The sequence below is a fragment of the Pseudophryne corroboree genome, chromosome 3, assembly GCF_028390025.1.
Source record: "Pseudophryne corroboree isolate aPseCor3 chromosome 3, aPseCor3.hap2, whole genome shotgun sequence".
Lineage (NCBI taxonomy): Eukaryota > Metazoa > Chordata > Amphibia > Anura > Myobatrachidae > Pseudophryne > Pseudophryne corroboree.
Genome location: NC_086446.1, coordinates 164,525,099 through 164,546,291, shown reverse-complemented (window position 1 = coordinate 164,546,291; position 21,193 = coordinate 164,525,099). Strand labels below are relative to the sequence as shown.

The 21,193-nt window shown below is 47.3% G+C and overlaps 1 protein-coding gene across 1 annotated transcript in view; it reads left to right on the top strand.

The window, feature by feature from the left end:
* SLC43A3 (solute carrier family 43 member 3) overlaps positions 1–21,193 on the top strand; it is a 99,366-nt gene that overhangs the window by 24,939 nt on the left and 53,234 nt on the right. Inside the window, exon 5 of the mRNA XM_063958554.1 lies at positions 21,066–21,142. Within this exon, the coding sequence (XP_063814624.1) occupies positions 21,066–21,142 (77 nt within the window). The remainder of the gene's footprint in view (positions 1–21,065; positions 21,143–21,193) is intronic.

The window sequence follows — 21,193 nt, the reverse complement described above, 5'->3', positions numbered from 1 at the left end:
GAAATCACACACCATGCAAGCCCCTGAAGTTATTTTAGGCCTGAGTTAAAAAAAAACACTATATCAAGGCTTTTGCAGCAACTTTTAAATGTACTTTTACCCTACTTAACAGATAAGCAATCCAATCTGAATCAAACACAATATGACTCATTTGAACCTTGTTTTGCAACAATATGATCAGATATGCAGAGTACAAAATACAGGTGTATGCGTGTATTGTGTGCACATTTTGCGCCAAACAGAAATTCACAGACTTTAAAAATAGCATTGCGTTCTTACCTTCCGGATTCCACCAGCATCCCAACAAACCTTGCAGAGCAGATGCTTATCTTATCAGCACTAGTGTATCCACCAACCAGGAGAAGGTTTGTGTGGGATACCTTCCCGCCCTTTGCTGATAGATAAAGTCTGCTATACGCTGCTAGGCTGTGGGTATGAGGAAAAACTGGACGAGCTCCCAATTGATAATGTCGATATTATCTTACACCATAAAGCTATACCTTTAAACACACCTTTACCATGGAGCTGCTACGGTCGCTAGCTCACGCTACGTACTTCGTACGCTATTTGCGCACAGAGTCCTGTACCATGTACGCACTTAGCGTACAAACGCTGCACTGCGGGTACAAAGCACACGCAGTGCGTTCGCACCCAATTAATACACCTTAAAACCTTATACAGTTTGGTAATGTTATACGCTTTAAACCCTAGCAGGAAAGTGAAGACACAACACTGATTTGTAATTGTAACCACAGGGTTCTAAGGCCACTGTGGATTGTTCCAAAAGGTAAACAGTACAAATCATACACTACAGGCTAACAAGATAAATCTAAACAGAATAATGGCTACAGAGAATGTACATACGTGAGAATGTTCGCAAGCGCAACCCGGCCGGTCCTCCGCTGGTCATACAGATAGCGTTCAGAGTCTTCTGACCGGCCAGGCAACAATGGGCTTTTTATACACAACATGCATACACAATACAATGGTCACTGTAATCTCATTATCCATTGGACACAGGGATGTGTCTTTACATTACAGAAGAGGTCATAGGTGGATTTGAATAGGTGGGCGATGTCTTTCCCCAACTGCTCTTGTGGGTGGTATCCTCTGGATTCCCACCGCATACATAATATACAGTAAATACAGTTAATATCTATATTCTACTTTTGCACATAACTATACGCAGGAACATGCGATCTTTCTCTAACCAACACCGGAATGTTACCCTCAAAATACCCTACAGCTGGATACTAGACATCACCTTCCAACCTTTACCTGACCCTTCCTATCATGCAAAGGCGGATCTCTTTGTCCAGGAACTGTTTAAACTATTTATACTCGCTGATGTGGTGTAGGGGAGTTATATCTAAAATGTACACTATTTGGGTTACATATGTAATGTTCTAATAACCCTCTACGCGCTCACAAACTCCGCCGTAAATACACATATCACGCGCAGGATCGCCGGAGCGATCCTACGCAAATTGCGGATATGTGCACGCACGGCAGACTGAGTGCACGAGCAGCGGGCATGTGCATGGGGTTAGTACAAGGCATATGTATTACAATATTTTTTGACTTTGACAAGTGCTTCCAGCATTCAGTGTGTTCCTCTGCCTCACAGTCTCCAGTGCTTCCAGCATTCAGCGTGTCCTTCTCCCCTACAGTCTACAGTACTTCCGACATCCAGTGTGTCTCTCCGCTGTACAAACTCCAGTGCACACAGTGTGCTTCAGCATCGCTCACCAGGTTCTCATCACTCAGTGTGCTTCAGCATCGCTCACAAGTTTCTCACCACTCAGTGTGCTTCAGCATCGCTCACAAGTTTTTCACCACTCAGTGTGCTTCAGCATCGCTCACAAGTTTCTCACCACTCAGTGTGCTTCAGCATCGCTCACAGGTTTCTCACCACTCAGTGTGCTTCAGCATCGCTCACAAGTTCTCACCACTCCGAGTGCTTCAGTATTTGCTCGCAAGTCTTCCATCATTCAGAACGTTCCAGTATTGCTCTCAACTCCCCTTCAATAGGTGATTCTTCAGCACCATTCTCGAACTCCAGTTGCCGTTTTGGTCCTGCATGAGGAAGACCTATATCCAGCCGTCCCTTCTCCGGCCCAGCTGCGGTTCCTCTTCCCGACCATCGGAAGAACCCCCGAGTTCTCAACTCTCTCAACCCAGGTCAGTCACAGCTGTCACGATCCGGGTATCTGGACGCCATTTCTTACCCATCAGATGCCTCCTAAGGCTGGCTCAGCGCTCCAGGACCGGATCCCATCTGTTATCCTGATGTGTACATTCCTGTATCCTCTCCTGTCACTCTGGGACGCTGTCACAGTAAACGCCATATTACACCTGGCATGGCGTCTCCCGCGGCCTCCGCCGCCGTCCCTGAACTTCGGCATGCAGAGTGTCTGAGTGGCGATTACGTCAGCCGCGGCCTCCGCTGTGTCCGCGTGGTTGGATGTGCATCTGTCAGCCTGGCGCCTCCTGTCTCCGGTGGCCGGCGCCGCCATTACTGTTTTCATTACCACATGGATTACAAACCAAACTTCCCTCCAAGTGTCTGCATGGGCGCAGCCATCTTGGATTCTGTCAGCTGATCATTTCCACCAATCTGTTCTCAGTATTGATAATCTGCATAATTGCCTAGCCAATCCCTTCCTTGCTGCAGGTATAAATACACTGTGCCTGAGCAAGGAAGGCGTCATTGCTTTGGTTGTCAAACCTAGTTCCTGTTTGTCTCTCTCCTGTGATTGTCTTCCAGGTTCCAGCTCCTGTCTCAAGACTTCCACCATAGAGACCCGCACCAGCATTCCACCTGCGGTGTAGCCTGACTCTCCAATCCATTGTGGATTCATCTGTTTCCAGCTACAACATTACCTGCTTCCAGCTCAGCTTCCAGCAGAGTACAGCTTCCCTTAAAGGGCCGGTGTCCTTTCTACACTTTACCACTCTCCACCGGTATTATTATTTCTCCGCTCTCAAGTTCTACATTTCAGTTCATATTTCATCGCTCCCAAGTTCATTTATTATTTAACTGGTTCCAGCCAGTATCCACTCCGTGCTAACAACAGTCTGGTTCCAGCCAGTATCCACAGCAGCTGTTTTATCTTCAGCAACCCAGCTTTTCCTGGAACACCAGCTGGCACAATCCTGGGTTATCTCCATTGCTACAGTCGGGCCTGGTAAGGACTTTCCATCTAGAAGATCATAAGAACTATCTCACACTACCAGTGCCCTGTGGCTCCTGCCATCCTGTAGTACCCAGGAACTGTATTTATTCTTTGCTGACTCTTACGTTTTCTTTTACTGCTGCTGTGTTGCGGAGTTGTCATAATAAACATCATTGACTTTTATCCAAATTGTCGTGGTCACGCCTTCGGGCAGTTATTATTCATGTTACTTACATGTCCAGGGGTCTGATACAACCTCCCAGGTTCCGGTACATCTCAGCCCCTACAACTGAGGCTGCCTCCCGTCAGCTCAGGCCCTCAGTTGTGACAGTAAGCACTGACCTAATGAATCCAGCCGGAGACCAGGATCAAGCGGCCAGGCCGATGCAAGAACTGGCAGCCCGACTAGAACATCAGGAGGCTGCACAGGGCCACATCATCCGCTGTCTCCAGGATCTCTCTACTCGGCTGGATGGGATTCAGACAACTCTCCGTGGATCAGGCGCGTCTGGTGCGTCAACCACAGTGACTCCAGCTATAACCCCACCCACCTTACCCATTTCTGCTCCACGTCTTCATCTTCCAACGCCAGCAAAATTTGACGGATCTCCAAGATTCTGCAGGGGATTTCTCAACCAGTGTGAGATTCAGTTTGAGCTACAACCAGGCAATTTTCCCAGTGACCGTACAAAAATTGCCTACATTATTTCTCTTCTCAGTGGCTCAGCCCTTGATTGGGCATCACCGTTATGGGAGAGGTCCGACACCCTGCTATCTTCCTACACTGCCTTCGTGTCAACATTCAGGCGCATCTTCGACGAGCCAGGCCGGGTAACCTCAGCTTCATCCGAGATTCTCCGTTTACGCCAGGGGTCACGTACTGTAGGACAATATCTGATACAGTTCCAGATCCTGGCATCCGAACTGGCATGGAACGACGAGGCCCTGTATGCTGCATTCTGGCATGGCTTATCTGAGCATATTAAAGATGAGTTAGCTACCAGAGACTTACCTTCTAAGTTAGATGAGCTAATCTCACTCTGCACGAAAGTTGATTTACGTTTCAGAGAGAGAGCAACTGAGCGTGGAAGATCATCTGCTCCAAAATCTTCTGCTCCTCCTCCTCGTCAACTGTCACCATCTAAAGATGAGCCCATGCAACTTGGCCGTTCCCGTTTAACTCCTGCTGAGCGCCGAAGACGTCTCTCCGAGTTTCTCTGTCTCTATTGTGCAGCTCCGTCTCACACCATTAATGCCTGTCCCAAACGTCCGGGAAACTCCAAATCCTAGCTCGCCAAGGAGAGGGCCGGCTAGGAGTAATGATCTCCTCTCCATCTCCTCAAGATTGTAATCTCCCAGTCTCGCTTCAAGTTGCTCAACGTTATCGGAACGTCATTGCCCTCCTTGATTCCGGAGCAGCTGGGAACTTTATTACCGAAGCCTATGTTAAACGGTGGTCCCTACCCACCGAGAGACTTCCTTCGTCCATTTCTTTAACTGCCGTGGATGGCAGCAAAATTTTTGATGCAGTTATTTCTTTAAGGACTCTACCAGTTCGTCTGAGAGTGGGAGTTCTTCATTCCGAACTTATTTCTTTTTTAGTGATTCCAAGAGCCACACATCCTGTGGTCCTGGGCCTTCCATGGCTCCGTCTTCACAATCCTACAATTGATTGGACGACTACGCAAATCCTGGCATGGGGTTCCTCCTGTGCTGAGACATGTTTGTTTAAAGTATTGCCTGTCTGTTCTTCCTCCCCCAGGTCGTCTGATGTTCCACCTCCTCCATATCAAGATTTCACGGATGTGTTCAGTAAAGCTTCTGCTGATATCCTTCCTCCTCATAGAGAATGGGACTGTCCGATTGATCTCGTTCCAGGGAAGGTTCCACCTCGAGGCCGAAGTTATCCGTTGTCACTGCCTGAGACGCATTCTATGGAGGAATATATTAAAGAGAACCTAGCAAAGGGGTTCATTCGACCTTCTTCTTCTCCAGCCGGCGCAGGCTTCTTTTTTGTAAAAAAGAAAGATGGTGGTCTGCGGCCGTGCATCGACTACAGAGGTTTGAACGACATTACCATCAAGAACCGTTATCCTTTACCCCTGATTACTGAGCTCTTTGACAGAGTTAGCGGAGCTACCATCTTTACAAAGCTGGACTTGCGAGGTGCATACAATCTCATCCGGATCCGTGAGGGTGACGAGTGGAAGACCGCCTTTAACACCCGTGACGGACATTATGAGTACCTCGTCATGCCCTTCGGATTGAGCAATGCTCCAGCTGTCTTCCAGCATTTTGTCAATGAGATCTTCAGAGACATTCTATACCGTCATGTCGTGGTCTATCTAGACGATATCCTCATTTTTGCCAACGATTTAGAGGAACATCGTTTTTGGGTTAAAGAGGTTCTGTCCCGTCTCCGTGTCAATCATCTCTATTGCAAATTAGAAAAATGCGTCTTTGAAGTCAAGTCCATTCCGTTTCTAGGGTACATTGTGTCCGGTTCCGGACTAGAGATGGATCCTGAGAAACTACAAGCAATCCAAAATTGGCCGGTACCCTTAACCCTCAAAGGGGTCCAGAGGTTCTTAGGGTTCGCCAACTATTACCGAAAGTTTATACGAGACTTTTCCACCATTGTGGCGCCTATTACTGCTTTCACTAAGAAGGGTGCTAACCCGTCCAAGTGGTCTGAAGAAGCCATGCAAGCATTTCATCTTTTAAAACAAAGGTTCATCTCTGCGCCTGTTCTGAAACAGCCTGACATCGACTCTTCTTTCATCTTAGAGGTGGATGCCTCCTCCGTTGGAGTAGGAGCGGTGTTATCTCAGAGGGCTAAAGATGGCCATTTACACCCTTGCAGTTTCTTCTCCCGGAAGTTCTCCCCAGCTGAGCGCAACTATGCCATTGGCGACCAGGAGTTGCTAGCCATCAAGCTCGCTCTAGAAGAGTGGAGGTATCTGTTGGAGGGAGCTTCTCATTCAATCACCATACTTACAGACCACAAGAACCTTTTATACCTGAAGGGCGCACAATGTCTCAACCCTCGTCAGGCCAGATGGGCACTTTTCTTTTCCAGGTTCGACTTTAAACTCCAGTTCTGTCCGGGCTCTCAGAATCGCAAGGCCGATGCCCTTTCCCGCTCATGGGAGCAAGAAAATGAGTCAGAGTCTTCAGACAAGCATCCTATTATAAATCCGTTGGCATTCTCCACGGTAGGGATGGACTCTACGCCCCCATCAGGGAAAAGTTTTGTGAAGCCGATGCTAAGGAAGAAGCTCATGCATTGGGCCCATGCTTCCCGTTTTGCCGGACATACAGGTATCCAAAAAACCCTGGAGTTTATCTCTAGGTCCTATTGGTGGCCAACTCTGAAAAAGGACGTCTTGGAGTTTATTGCATCTTGCCCAAAGTGTGCCCAACATAAAGTATCCCGCCAGTCGCCTGCGGGGCAACTGGTTCCACTATCCGTTCCCCGTCGACCATGGACCCACTTGTCGATGGATTTCATTACAGACTTACCCATGTGCAACAAGTTCAAAACCATCTGGGTGGTAGTTGACCGGTTCACCAAGATGGCACACTTCATTCCTCTCACCGGTCTTCCGTCAGCTTCCAAGTTGGCTCAAGTATTCATACAAGAGATCTTCCGACTCCACGGTCTTCCTGAAGAAATTATCTCAGATCGAGGAGTTCAATTCACAGCCAAATTCTGGCGAAGTTTATGTCAAGTCCTCCAAGTCAAGCTAAAGTTTTCCACGGCTTACCATCCTCAGACCAATGGTCAAACCGAGAGGGTGAATCAGGACTTGGAGGCCTTCCTCCGCATCTATGTGTCCTCCTCTCAAGATGACTGGGTTCAATTACTTCCCTGGGCCGAGTTCTGTCATAACAACCAGTATCATTCTTCATCTGCTTCAACACCATTCTTCACTAACTTTGGATTCCACCCTAAAGTCCCTGAGTTCCAACCGCTTCCAGCAACTTCTGTTCCCGCAGTGGATATCACCTTGCATCAGTTTGCCAATATCTGGAAGAGCGTACGATCAGCTCTGCTCAAGGCATCGTTCAGGTACAAGAAGTTTGCGGATAAGAAGCGTCGAGCAGTTCCTGCTCTCAAGGTGGGTGATCGGGTATGGTTATCCACGAAGAATTTGAGGTTAAGAGTTCCCAGTATGAAGTTTGCACCTCGCTATATCGGTCCTTTCAAGATTGAACAAGTCATCAATCCTGTTGCTTACAGACTCCAGTTGCCTCCCTTCTTAAAAATACCCAGGACATTCCATGTTTCCCTGTTGAAACCGCTGATCTTGAATCGTTTTCATTCCTCACTTCCTCCAACTCCGAAAGTCCAAACTCAACGAGGCGTTGAGTATGAAGTGGCCAAGATCCTGGACTCACGTCACCGTTACGGTCAACTACAATATCTTATTGACTGGAAGGGTTATGGTCCTGAGGAACGTTCATGGACCAATGCTTCTGATGTCCATGCTCCTGCCTTGGTCCGGAGATTCCATTCCAAGTTTCCTCAAAAGCCAAAGAAGTGTCCTGGGGCCACTCCTAAAGGGGGGGGTGCTGTCACGATCCGGGTATCTGGACGCCATTTCTTACCCATCAGATGCCTCCTAAGGCTGGCTCAGCGCTCCAGGACCGGATCCCATCTGTTATCCTGATGTGTACATTCCTGTATCCTCTCCTGTCACTCTGGGACGCTGTCACAGTAAACGCCATATTACACCTGGCATGGCGTCTCCCGCGGCCTCCGCCGCCGTCCCTGAACTTCGGCATGCAGAGTGTCTGAGTGGCGATTACGTCAGCCGCGGCCTCCGCTGTGTCCGCGTGGTTGGATGTGCATCTGTCAGCCTGGCGCCTCCTGTCTCCGGTGGCCGGCGCCGCCATTACTGTTTTCATTACCACATGGATTACAAACCAAACTTCCCTCCAAGTGTCTGCATGGGCGCAGCCATCTTGGATTCTGTCAGCTGATCATTTCCACCAATCTGTTCTCAGTATTGATAATCTGCATAATTGCCTAGCCAATCCCTTCCTTGCTGCAGGTATAAATACACTGTGCCTGAGCAAGGAAGGCGTCATTGCTTTGGTTGTCAAACCTAGTTCCTGTTTGTCTCTCTCCTGTGATTGTCTTCCAGGTTCCAGCTCCTGTCTCAAGACTTCCACCATAGAGACCCGCACCAGCATTCCACCTGCGGTGTAGCCTGACTCTCCAATCCATTGTGGATTCATCTGTTTCCAGCTACAACATTACCTGCTTCCAGCTCAGCTTCCAGCAGAGTACAGCTTCCCTTAAAGGGCCGGTGTCCTTTCTACACTTTACCACTCTCCACCGGTATTATTATTTCTCCGCTCTCAAGTTCTACATTTCAGTTCATATTTCATCGCTCCCAAGTTCATTTATTATTTAACTGGTTCCAGCCAGTATCCACTCCGTGCTAACAACAGTCTGGTTCCAGCCAGTATCCACAGCAGCTGTTTTATCTTCAGCAACCCAGCTTTTCCTGGAACACCAGCTGGCACAATCCTGGGTTATCTCCATTGCTACAGTCGGGCCTGGTAAGGACTTTCCATCTAGAAGATCATAAGAACTATCTCACACTACCAGTGCCCTGTGGCTCCTGCCATCCTGTAGTACCCAGGAACTGTATTTATTCTTTGCTGACTCTTACGTTTTCTTTTACTGCTGCTGTGTTGCGGAGTTGTCATAATAAACATCATTGACTTTTATCCAAGTTGTCGTGGTCACGCCTTCGGGCAGTTATTATTCATGTTACTTACATGTCCAGGGGTCTGATACAACCTCCCAGGTTCCGGTACATCTCAGCCCCTACAACTGAGGCTGCCTCCCGTCAGCTCAGGCCCTCAGTTGTGACAACAGTATACTCAGGCCACATGGGACGGGGGATCGGAACAGAGAGTCAAGCGCCATCCAAAATTTGGCTTCCCGAGTTCAGAGTCAAGAGGCGGCACAGGGCCAAGTGATGCAGTATCTCCAGGAATTGTCCGGCTGTCTGGATCAAATTCAAGCATCTCTGGCTTCAGTTGTTCCGGCTCCTGTTCCTGTACCTGCTCCGGTAGCCGTTTCCAGTAATGTCCAACCCTCGGCTGGAATCAGGTCACGTCTTCAGCTTCCTACTCCCTCCCGCTATAACGGGAATCCAAAGAATTGCCGCGGTTTTCTAAACCAGTGCGAGGTGCACTTTGAACTTCTTTCACACAATTTCGCCACAGATCGGTCTAAAGTGGCTTATATTATTTCCTTGCTAGAAGTTTCTGCGTTGGATTGGGTGTCTCCGTTATGGGAACGATCTGATCCATTGGTTTCCAATTACACCAATTTCATCGCGTCCTTCCGAAGAATCTTCGACGAGCCCGGAAGGGCGACCGCCGCTTCCTCTGATTTGCTTCGTGTTCGTCAGGGCTCCCGTTCTGTGGGTCAGTACGTTGTTCATTTCCAGACCATTGCCTCAGAACTACGCTGGAATAATGATGCTCTCAGTGCCGCCTTCTGGAACGGGCTCTCTGACCATCTGAAGGATGAGCTGGTCACTAGGGATCTGCCGGATCCACTAGAAGAGTTGATCTCACTCTGCGTCAAGGTGGACCTTCGCATGCAGGAGCGTGGTGGTGAACGTAGTCGGTCGGATCGGTCCAGGTTTCGGCTTCCTCCTCCTAGGCAAGCGGCTGTACCGTGTCCGGACGAACCCATGCAAATCAACCGATCTCGACTGTCTCCGGAGGAACGACAGCGCCGTCGTGAGGGTAAACTTTGCCTTTACTGTGGAGCCGCAGATCACTTTATCAAGTTCTGTAAATCCCGTCCGGGAAACGGGCAGGTCTAGCTTGTTCTGGAGGAGTCAAGTTGGGGGTCACGACCAAATCTTCTCCGACTGTAGACTGTCTACTCTCCATGTCTCTGTTTTCCGAGTCAGTTGCCAAACCTCTTAATGCCCTACTGGACTCTGGGGCTGCAGGGAATTTTGTTTCTCTTTCTTGTGTTCAGAGGCTGGGTTTAAAGCTGCAGCCTATCAAACGACCTATTACGTTGACTGCTATCAACGGTACCAAAATAACCAATGGTCTTATTACAAGTCGCACAAAGCCCATCAAGCTACAGGTCGGAGCTCTACATCAAGAGCGTTTGGAGTTCCTAGTGATTCCGGAGATGCCTCACGATCTTGTCCTGGGGTTGCCTTGGCTCAAAACTCATAACCCTCACGTCGACTGGAAGTCGTCGCAAATATTGTCCTGGAGTTCGTTTTGTCACTCTAGTTGCATCACACCCGTTTATCCGCTCCGTGCATCTTCCAGGTCAGATGAAGAACTCATTCCGGAGACCTATCGGGAGTTCGCAGATGTCTTCTCTGAACAGGCGGCTGATCAGTTACCACCCCATAGACCCTGGGACTGTCCCATTGAGCTTATCCCAGGGAAGATGCCACCCCGGGGTCGCACGTATCCCTTATCACTACCTGAGACCCAGGTTATGTCGGCATATATTAAGTCTAATCTTTTTAAAGGGTTCATCCGTCCTTCTACCTCCCCGGCTGGAGCGGGTTTCTTCTTCGTTAAGAAGGAGGACGGGGGGTTAAGACCATGTATCGATTATCGTGGCTTAAACGATATCACCATTAAGAATAAATATCCCTTGCCACTAATCACGGAGCTATTTGATAGGGTTCGTAGAGCCCACGTTTTTACGAAGCTCGACTTGAGAGGAGCCTATAATCTTATACGCATCCGACAGGGGGACGAATGGAAGACTGCCTTCAATACCAGGGACGGGCTTTACGAATATCTGGTAATGCCGTTCGGCCTCAGTAATGCTCCTGCCGTTTTCCAGAGATTCGTAAACGAGATCTTCCGAGATATGTTATACCAAAGTGTAGTGGTGTATTTGGATGACATTCTGATATTTTCCAAGAATCTTGCGGAGCACAGAGTACAGGTCAAAGAGGTACTTTTCCGTCTACGAAGGAATCGTCTCTACGGCAAAATTTCCAAATGTACCTTTGAGGTCCCTTCAATTCCGTTTCTCGGTTATGTCATCTCAGGTACGGAGCTTCGCATGGATCCGGAAAAACTCACGGCCATTCGGGATTGGACTCAGCCTCTCTCTCTGAAAGCAGTACAAAGATTCCTGGGCTTTGCGAATTACTACAGAAAATTAATTAAGGGATTCTCCACCATTGTTGCACCCATTACTGCATTGACAAAAAAGGGGTCCGATCCAAGTCTGTGGTCTTCCGAAGCCATAGTAGCATTTGCCCGGTTGAAATCAGCTTTTATGTCAGCTCCGGTAGTCCAACAGCCAAATTTCACAGAACCATTCTTCTTGAAAGTCGATGCGGCATCGAGCCGTTCTTTCACAGTACTCTTCTGATGGGAAGTTGCATCCATGTGGTTTCCATTCTTGTAAGTTCTCCTCTGCTGAACGGAACTAAACTATTAGAGATCAGGAACTTTTGGCAATAAAATCTGCCTTAGAAGAATGGAGATATTTATTGGAAGGTGCTAAACATCTAATTACTATTTACACCGATCACAAGAACTTGTTGTATATCAAAACTGCCCAATGCCTGAACCCCCGTCAAGATAGATGGGCGGTCTTCTTCACTCGGTTCTCGTTTGTTATTAAGTACCGGGGTGGGACTCTCAATGCCAAAGCTGACGCTCTGTCCCGTTCCCTAACGGCCTCGGATGAAGAGAATTCCCCTGAGAGGAGTTTAATTCTAAGTCCAGTTTCCATTTCCGCAGCTCCTACTTCTCTAGGTCCTCCTCCTGGGAGAATGTCTGTACCAGTTGAATTTTGACCAAAGATACTGCAGTGGGCCCATATCTCCAAGTTTTCCGGTCACCTGGGAGCCCAGAAAATGTTCGAATTTCTACGAAGATCATATTGGTGGAACACCATGAGGAGGGATATACAAGATTATATTAACTCTTGTCCTCAGTGTGCCCAGCACAAAACTCCTCATCTGCCTCCTGCTGGTTTGCTTCATCCACTGTCCATTCCTAGGAAACCTTGGACCCATATTTCTATGGACTTCATTACCGAGTTACCCCTCTCCAAGGGTTGCAATACCATCTGGGTGATTATTGACCGCTTTTCAAAAATGGCACACTTTGTTCCGTTGACAGGTCTACCAACGGCTCCCAAGTTGGCTCTACTATTTATCCGAGAACACTTTCGCCTGCACAGGTTACCTCAGGAAGTAGTCTCTGATCGAGGGGTACAGTTCACTGCAAGGTTTTGAAGGGCTCTCTGCTCGGCCTTACAAATAAAACTCAAGTTCTCATCTGCTTATCATCCACAAACCAATGGTCAATCCGAACGAGTCAACCAGGATTTAGAGACATTTCTCTGCATTTATCTCTCTCCTTCACAGGACGACTGGGTGGAGCTGTTACCCTGGGCTGAGTTTGCCCATAACCATCTGTATCACTCTTCCACTGGTGAGTCCCCATTCTTCATCAATTATAGATTCCATCCACGAATTCCAGAGTTACCACTCCTTCCTTCAGAGGATATTCCTGCTGTTACATCCACTCTTCGGCACTTCAGTCAAATCTGGAGTAAGGTTCATGCTAATCTCAGGAAAATCTCCATTCGATACAAGTTCTTTGCAGACAAAAGACAACGAGCAGCTCCTCAATACAAGGTTGGCGACAGGGTATGGCTCTCCACCCGCAACCTCCGTCTTAAAGTGCCCGCTATGAAATTTGCTCCAAGGTTCATCGGGCCTTACCCAGTTTTGCAAGTCCTGAACCCTGTAGGCTGCAAATTGGGTTTGCCCTCTCACTTTCGTGTACCAAATTCTTTCCATGTTTCTCTCCTTCGGCCTCTCATTTTAAATCGTTTCCAGTCAGAGTTCCCTAGTCCAGTCTCGGTGGAGACCGAAGTTGGAACAGAATTTGAGATCAAAACGATTCTCGACTCTCGTTACTACCACAAGAATCTTCAATACCTAGTGGAGTGGAAAGGCTATGGCCCTGAGGAAAGAAGTTGGGTAAAAGCTTCCGAAGTCACTGCTCCTCGACTAGTTTGGATCTTACATTCCAAACATCCAACAAAGCCCAGGAAGTGTCCGGGGGCCACTCCTGGAGGAGGGGGTACTGTCACACGCCAGGGGCAGCGGCCGCCGCACTTACCTTTGCGTGGCCGCTGGTCCTCCTGGCGGTCCCCGCCTCCGGTGGTCGCTGGGTCCCGGTGTCTGGCTGGCGCTGCTCCTGGCGGTTCCCCGGAGTATGGGCGCCGCCATTGCACCCGGCGATCACGTGGGTGGTGGGCGGGTGACGTCACTGGCTCCCCTCCACCAATCAGAGGAAGGTGGGGAATTCAAAGGTGGACGCCGGATAGAGCCCGGCGCCTGAGTATTGTCTCTTCTTGAAAGTGAACTTCAGTGCTCCTTGGTGCAGTGTGGCTCTCTGCTGTTTGAGCTCCAGTGCTTCCAGCATTCATCGTGTCCCTCTGCCTCACAGTCTCCAGTGCTTCCAGCATTCAGCATGTTCCTCTGCCTCACAGTCTCCAGTGCTTCCAGCATTCAGCGTGTCCCTCTGCCTCACAGTCTCCAGTGCTTCCAGCATTCAGCGTGTTCCTCTGCCTCACAGTCTCCAGTGCTTCCAGCATTCAGTGTGTTCCTCTGCCTCACAGTCTCCAGTGCTTCCAGCATTCAGCGTGTTCTACAGTCTACAGTACTTCCGACATCCAGTGTGTCTCTCCGCTGTACAAACTCCAGTGCACTCAGTGTGCTTCAGCATCGCTCACCAGGTTCTCATCACTCAGTGTGCTTCAGCATCGCTCACAAGTTTCTTACCACTCAGTGTGCTTCAGCATCGCTCACAAGTTTCTCACCACTCAGTGTGCTTCAGCATCGCTCACAAGTTTCTCACCACTCAGTGTGCTTCAGCATCGCTCACAAGTTCTCACCACTCCGAGTGCTTCAGCATTTGCTCACAAGTCTTCCATCATTCAGTACGTTCCAGTATTGCTCTCAACTCCCCTTCAATAGGTGATTCTTCAGCACCATTCTCGAACCCCAGTTGCCGTTTTGGTCCTGCAAGAGGAAGACCTATATCCGGCCGTCCCTTCTCCGGCCCAGCTGCGGTTTCTCTTCCCGACCATCGGAAGAACCCACGAGTTCTCAACTCTCTCAACCCAGGTCAGTGACAGTATCTAATGCCCACTTAATGGCCAAAGCCTCCTTTTCCACAATAGCATACCTTTTTTCATGCTCATTGAGTTTCCTACTCAAATAAATTATAAGGTGTTCGTCCCCATCTCTGGTTTGGTTTGGTTTGGTTATGCCTACCTCTGAGGTATCCGTCTGTACAACAAATTCTTTTGAAAAATCTGGTGTTATCAATACAGGTTGTGAACACAAAGCCACTTTTAACGCTGGGAATGCTTTTTCTGCATCAGGGTTCCATTTCACCATATTTGACAGCTTCCCTTTGGTAAGGTCTGACAATGGCACTGCTGTGGTCGCAAAATTAAGAATAAATCGTCTATAGTACCCAGTTATTCCCAAAAATGCCCTTATCTGTTTTTTATTCACTGGACGAGGCCAGTTTTGAATAGCATCAATTTTATTCAATTGGGGCCTAATCAGACCTCTACCTATGGTGAAGCCCAAGTATTTAACCTCCTCCATTGTGAGGCAGCACTTCTTTGGGTTAGCAGTTAACCCGGCTTCTCTGATTGAGTCCTGTACTGCTTGTACTTTAACCAAGTGGGACCCCCAGTCCGTACTGTGAATTACCACATCATCCAAATAGGCAGCTGCATACTTTCTATTGGGCCTCAAAATCTTATCCATTGCCCATTGAAAGGTTGCTGGAGCCCCATGCAACCCAAAAGGTAACATCTTATACTGGTATAGCCCCTCCGGAACCGAAAAGACTGTTTTTTCTTTTGCGCTATCAGTTAAAGATATTTGCCAGTAACCTTTGTTCAGGTCCAACGTGGTGAGAAACCTGGCTGTTCCCAGCCTTTCTATGAGCTCATCCACACGGGGCATGGAGTATGCGTCAAATTTGGATACCTCATTTAACTTACGAAAGTCATTACAGAAGCGTATGCTACCGTCTGGCTTCGGTATGATAACTATGGGACTGGACCACTCACTGTTAGATTCCTCTATGACTCCAAGTTCTAACATGTTTTTAACTTCTTTAGAAACAGCTTCTCACTGAGCTTCAGGATTCCTATATGGCTTTAAATTGACCCTGACCCCTGGTTCTGTGACAATGTCATGTTTTATTATGGCCATTCGGCCAGGCAGCTCTGAAAATATTTCTCTATTTTGGATGAGAAATTCTTTAACCTGATTGTTCTGCTCAGCTGATCTTGGGGGTCATTCCGAGTTGATCGTAGCTGTGCAAAATTTTGCACAGCTATGATCAGCTTTCCTGACATGCAGGGGTACGCCCAGCACAGGGCTAGCCCACCCTGCATGTCAGTCCGCCCCCCCCTTCCCCCCCCCCCCCCGCAGAAGTGCAGCGGCGATGCCTTTGCACTCCAGGAGTAACTCCCGGCCAGCGCAGCTTTAGTGTGCTGGCCGGGAGCTACTCCTCGCTCCCTGGCACGCAGCGGCTGCGAGTGATGTCACGCAGATGCTGCGGCCCCCCCCCCGTTCAGTCTGGCCACGCCTTCATTGGCCGGACCACACATACGAAATGGCGGACAAATGCCGCTGTTTCACCCCCTCCCGCCTTTCGATCACCTCTGCCTGTCAATCAGGCAGAGGCGATCGCTGCCCTGCTACGGCCATCGGCCGTCCCGCATGCGCAGGCGCACAAAGGCGCTGGCGCATGCGCAGCAGGGACTCGTTCGCTCTGCTGCGTGAAAACGCAGCGAGTGAACGGGTCGGAATGACCCCCAATGTCTCTGACACTTTTACTGTGGGAAGTAACCGAGATGAAGACACAGAAGGGCAAGGCTCCGTTGACAGAGACAACCTATCTTTCCAGGGTTTGATTAAGTTAACATGGTAGATTTGTTCGGGTTTTCTGTTTCCCGGTTGGTATACTTTGTAGTTAACCTCATTCACTTTCTCCCTAATCTCAAATGGACCCTGCCATTTAGCTAGGAACTTGCTTTTCACAGTGGGTACCAAAACAAGAACTCTATCTCCAGGAGCAAATTCCTGTATCTTGGCATTCCGGTTATATACCCTCTGTTGAGCACTTTGGGCCTGTTCCATGTGCTCTCTGACAATAGGTACCACGGCTGGAATCCTATCCTGCATTTGTGTTACATGTTCAATAACGCTTCTATAAGGAGTGGGCTGTCCTTCCCACGTCTCTTTGGCAATGTCCAACAGCCCTCTGGGGTGTCTACCGTACAACAAATCAAATGGAGAAAACCCATAGAGGACTGAGGAACTTCTCTGATGGCCATTAACAAGTAGGGCAACAAACAGTCCCAGTTTTTCCCATCTCTATCAACAACCTTTTTTAACATACTTTTTAATGTTTTATTAAACCTTTCTACCAACCCATCAGTTTGGGGATGGTAGACAGATGTCATGAGGTGAGTGACCTTAAATAATTTGCACAATTCTTTCATGACCCTCGACATAAATGAGGTACCTTGGCCAGTCAAAATTTCTTTTGGTATTCCCACTCTACTAAAAACCTGCACCAGCTCCCTAGCTATCACCTTGGTTGTGATATTGCGTAAAGGGACAGCATCAGGATATCGAGTGGCATAGTCCATTATTACCAGGATATACTGATGGCCCAGAGCGGACTTTAACAAGGGCCCCACGAGATCCATGGCTATTCTCTCAAACGGGACCTCTATAATAGGCATGGGAACTTGTGGGCTCCTGAAATGTGGTCTAGGGGCATGATACTGGCATTCAGGACAGGAAGAACAATATTCAGACACTTCTTTATAAACCCCTGGCCAAAAGAACCTTTGTAAAACTCTTTCAGTGTTTTTTTCTGCCCCTAAATGTCCGGCTGTAACGTGACTATGAGCTAAATCTAGTACAGTTCTCCTATAAGGCTGGGGAACTACCAGCTGTTCCACCACATCCTCACCCCTTTTGACAACGTGGTACAAGAGCTCATTACAGATGGCCATGTGGGGATACGTAACCCTGTCACCTGGTATCACAGGTTCCCCATTAACAATCTTAACATTCTCTCTAGCCTTTATTAAGGTAGGATCCTTTAACTGTTCAGACGCGAACAGATCCTTCTTTACCTCCAGGTCAGGCATTTTTTCAGTTCTAACTACCATGTCTCTGTTCCTAGCAAGAGGGTCCTCACTGGACTCCCCATCTGTCACTTCCCCAGCCAAACTAGCAAAAGGCAAATGGTCAGAAAGTTCAGAGGACACACGTACAGCCATAAAATCACCGGTATTAACTGGCTCTTTAATTCTCACATCTGTTGCTAAACGTGATTCCCACAGTTTCCAAAAATGAAGAAAATCCCTCCCTATTATGGCTTCATGTACCAAGGTGGGGACCAGTCCTACTTTAACAATTGCTGACCCACAACAAGTTTCTATATTCACTTCAGCAGTGACATAATGTTGGGTATCCCCATGTATGCAAGTTACCCCAATAGGTATTTGCTGGATCTTTAAGGGGTTCACTAACCCAGCTTTCATGAAGGTAACTAAACTTCCTGAATCTAGCAAGGCTTCTACCCTGTTACCCTCTAAGAACACGTCACACATTTGTTTTTCCAGCTCAGGTGAAGGTACCACAGTACAGGCTAACCCAGCAAAGCAGTGCTCAGTATCACTACTCATTGTCTTGTGCTGCATTGTGGTGACTAGTATACTACAGTACAATAGTCCAGTGCTGTTCTCGTTGCCCAGTGTCAGTTCTAGTATCCTCATCAGTGCTCAGTATCACTACTCATTGTCTTGCTGCTGCATTGTGGTGACCAGTATACTACAGTAAAATAGTCCAGTGCTGTTCTCGCTGACCAGTGTCAGTTCTAGTATCCTCATCAGTGCTCAGTATCACTACTCATTATCTTGTGCTGCATTGTGTGGTGCTCAGTATACTACAGTACATTACTAATAGTCCAGTGTCTTGTGCTGCATCTTGCTGCTGTAGGGTGCTGTGGTAGTGTCCTGTCACTGTGTATAGGTCATCATCATTCCAGTCACAGTGGTATCTGGGGGATGACAATTCCAGAGGGCTTTTGTGCTGCTCACTTATACTAGTACAGTGTCTTGTGCTGCATCGTGCTGCTCAGTGTCAGTTCTCCGTAGTATCATCAGTACTCAGTATAATCAGTGATCAGTATAATCAGTGATCAGTATAATCAGTGCTCAGTATAATCAGTGCGCTGTTAGACGTGCGCCCGTTATCCGCCATTAGTGCAGTGGAATTTAGACAATTGATGAAGTTATTGTGTCCCCGGTACCAAACCCCATCTAGATTCCACTTCACTAGGCAGGCGATAGCGAGATTTTGCCAATTAATTCCATGATTTGGACGTAGCATTACAGTGATTTTACCAATTAATATCAGTGATTTATAATTAATAATTACAGTGATCTTGCCAATTAATTCCAGTGATTTGGACATATAATTCCAGTTGGAATTGTTTGTGTTGCTTGGCTTAGTCATACAGCTACCTCATTGCACCTCTTCGACATCTTTGCATGAGGTACTGTTTGGGGCCTAGTTTTTGAAAAGTGCCATCCTGTGTGACACTGCCGTATGAGTCCAGGGGTACTGCTGTATTAGTCCTGGGGTACTGCCGTATAAGTCCACCAATTGCAGATTTTTTTTAAAGTGACTGGAGCGTGCTGGAGATGCTGTCAGTGGACCGAACAATTGCGGCCCACTCTTTACATTCAGCCACTGCATGAGACTACTGGATGGGCCAGGTGGTTGTGCCGCTTAGCTTAGGCCTACAGCAACCTCGGTGCACCTTTTTTTAATCTTTGCATCATGTGCTGTTAGGGGACTTTTTTTGATATCTGCCCTCCTGTCTGACACTGCAGTGCCACTCCTAGATGGGCCAGGTGTTTGTGCTGACCACTTGGGTCGCTTAGCTTAGTCATCCAGTGACCTCGGTGCAACCTTTTGGCCTAAAAACAATATTGTGAGGTGTGAGGTGTCCAGAGTAGACTGGAAATGAGTGAAAATTATGGTTATTGAGGTTAATAATACTATAGGATCAAAATTACCCCCAAATTCTATGATTTAAGCTGTTTTTGAGGGTTTTTGAAAAAAACACCCGAATCCAACAAAAATTCTTAAGGGAGGTTTTGCCAAAACGCGTCCGAATCCAAAACACGACCGCGGAACCGAATCCAAAACCAAAACACAAAACCCGAAAAATGCCCGCTGCACATCTCTACTGATGACTAGAGTCTGCCCTACTCCCACCTGTTGATGTTACATTGACGTTACAGTTGCCACCCTGAGACACATTCACCTCTCATCTCTACTATGCCCACTTGATTGTAAGCTGTCATGAGCAGGCCTCCCTAGCCTTTTCAGACTTCATGTATGCATTTATTTTGTTGACATTCAATGGGAGGAATTCAATTGAGCATGAGGTTTAGTGAGGTAAAAAGCCTTGCCAATTTTGGATTACTGCTGGTATGCACGAATTAAAAACAAAAACATTTCAGCGTTGAAAAGCCCACATCATGTGAATAATAATAATAATAAAAGATATCTCTCCGGTGGTCTCTGCGACTCGTGATGGTCTCCCCTCCATCTTCCCACTGGGTATGGGGCTGCTGGGAGTATTGGGGACTGCTGAGAGGCTCTAGGACAGCTGGGAAATGTACTTTCAGACATTGTTTCTGGTGGGGGGGGGGGAGAAATACACTCACAAGGTTGTCACACACACACACACACACACACACACACACATACTTACACACACACACTCACAGACACACACACACACACTTAAACACATTTTACACTAAATGCTGCTGCGGGTCCTGTCGCTGGATTAAAAATTCAGTGCTTCAGAAGGTGAGTAATTACAGACTAATTAAGCTATTTGGAAACTTCAAATTATTTATTTATTATTTATTAACAGTTTCTTATATAGCGCAGCAAAGTCCATTGTGCTTTACAATTGGACACAATGATACAACAAAACTGGGTAATCAACAAACAGTCAGAGGTAGGAAGGCCCTGCTCGCAAGCTTACAATTAGTCCTCAGGTAGGGGTGCTGCCGAGGTGCCAGAGCAAGTCCCGGTGATTCTTCCTAATAATAACGATTTTAGGAAAAATAGGACTTGCTCTGGGGGTGAGTGAAAAAAAAAACGAATTTTCTCTCCTATAATTGAATTCTCTGCTGTAATTTCTATAGAAATCACTGCATCTCATTTTCTCTCCTGTAACTGAATTCTCTGCTGTAATTTCTATAGAAATACTGCATCTCATTTTCTCTCCTGTATTTGAATGGCAAGACCCTGTGGCCGGGTTTGTTTGTTTTTGTTTTTTTTAAATTTCCCGCCCTCAGTTAATTAATTATTAGAAAGATAAATAATGTACTGTATATAAGATATGCATTTGAATATTTTAAATGAAACATTGATAACATTAGCTAAAGCATGCTAAGCAAAAACATATTAGCAGAGGTTCACAACTCATCAAGTACCAACTAGAAGTTGGATTTCGTTAATGTGACTTACTCTTGTTTTGTTGGTTCAATAATTATCGCAACTGCTTCCATAGATAGAAATCTCCAAAACATGAAATGTTGGGGATGTGTGAGAGTTTAGATTTTGAAAAACAGTTTACATAGCAAAGTATCAATCTGCAGCTGTTTTGTGTATATATAACTAATAACTATAACACTCGCATAGTGGTTTGGCATAAACACTATACAGCGCCTTCATGTTGATTATTTATTTATGTTACTAGATACTGCCGTGCTTCTATTTCCTGCTCTGTCCTTTCTGGCAACCGGTGGAATACTCTTTCTTATGACTAATATGCAGGTTAGTATGTGTATATTATTGGAAGGCACTCCACGGTAGTGGTCAATTATA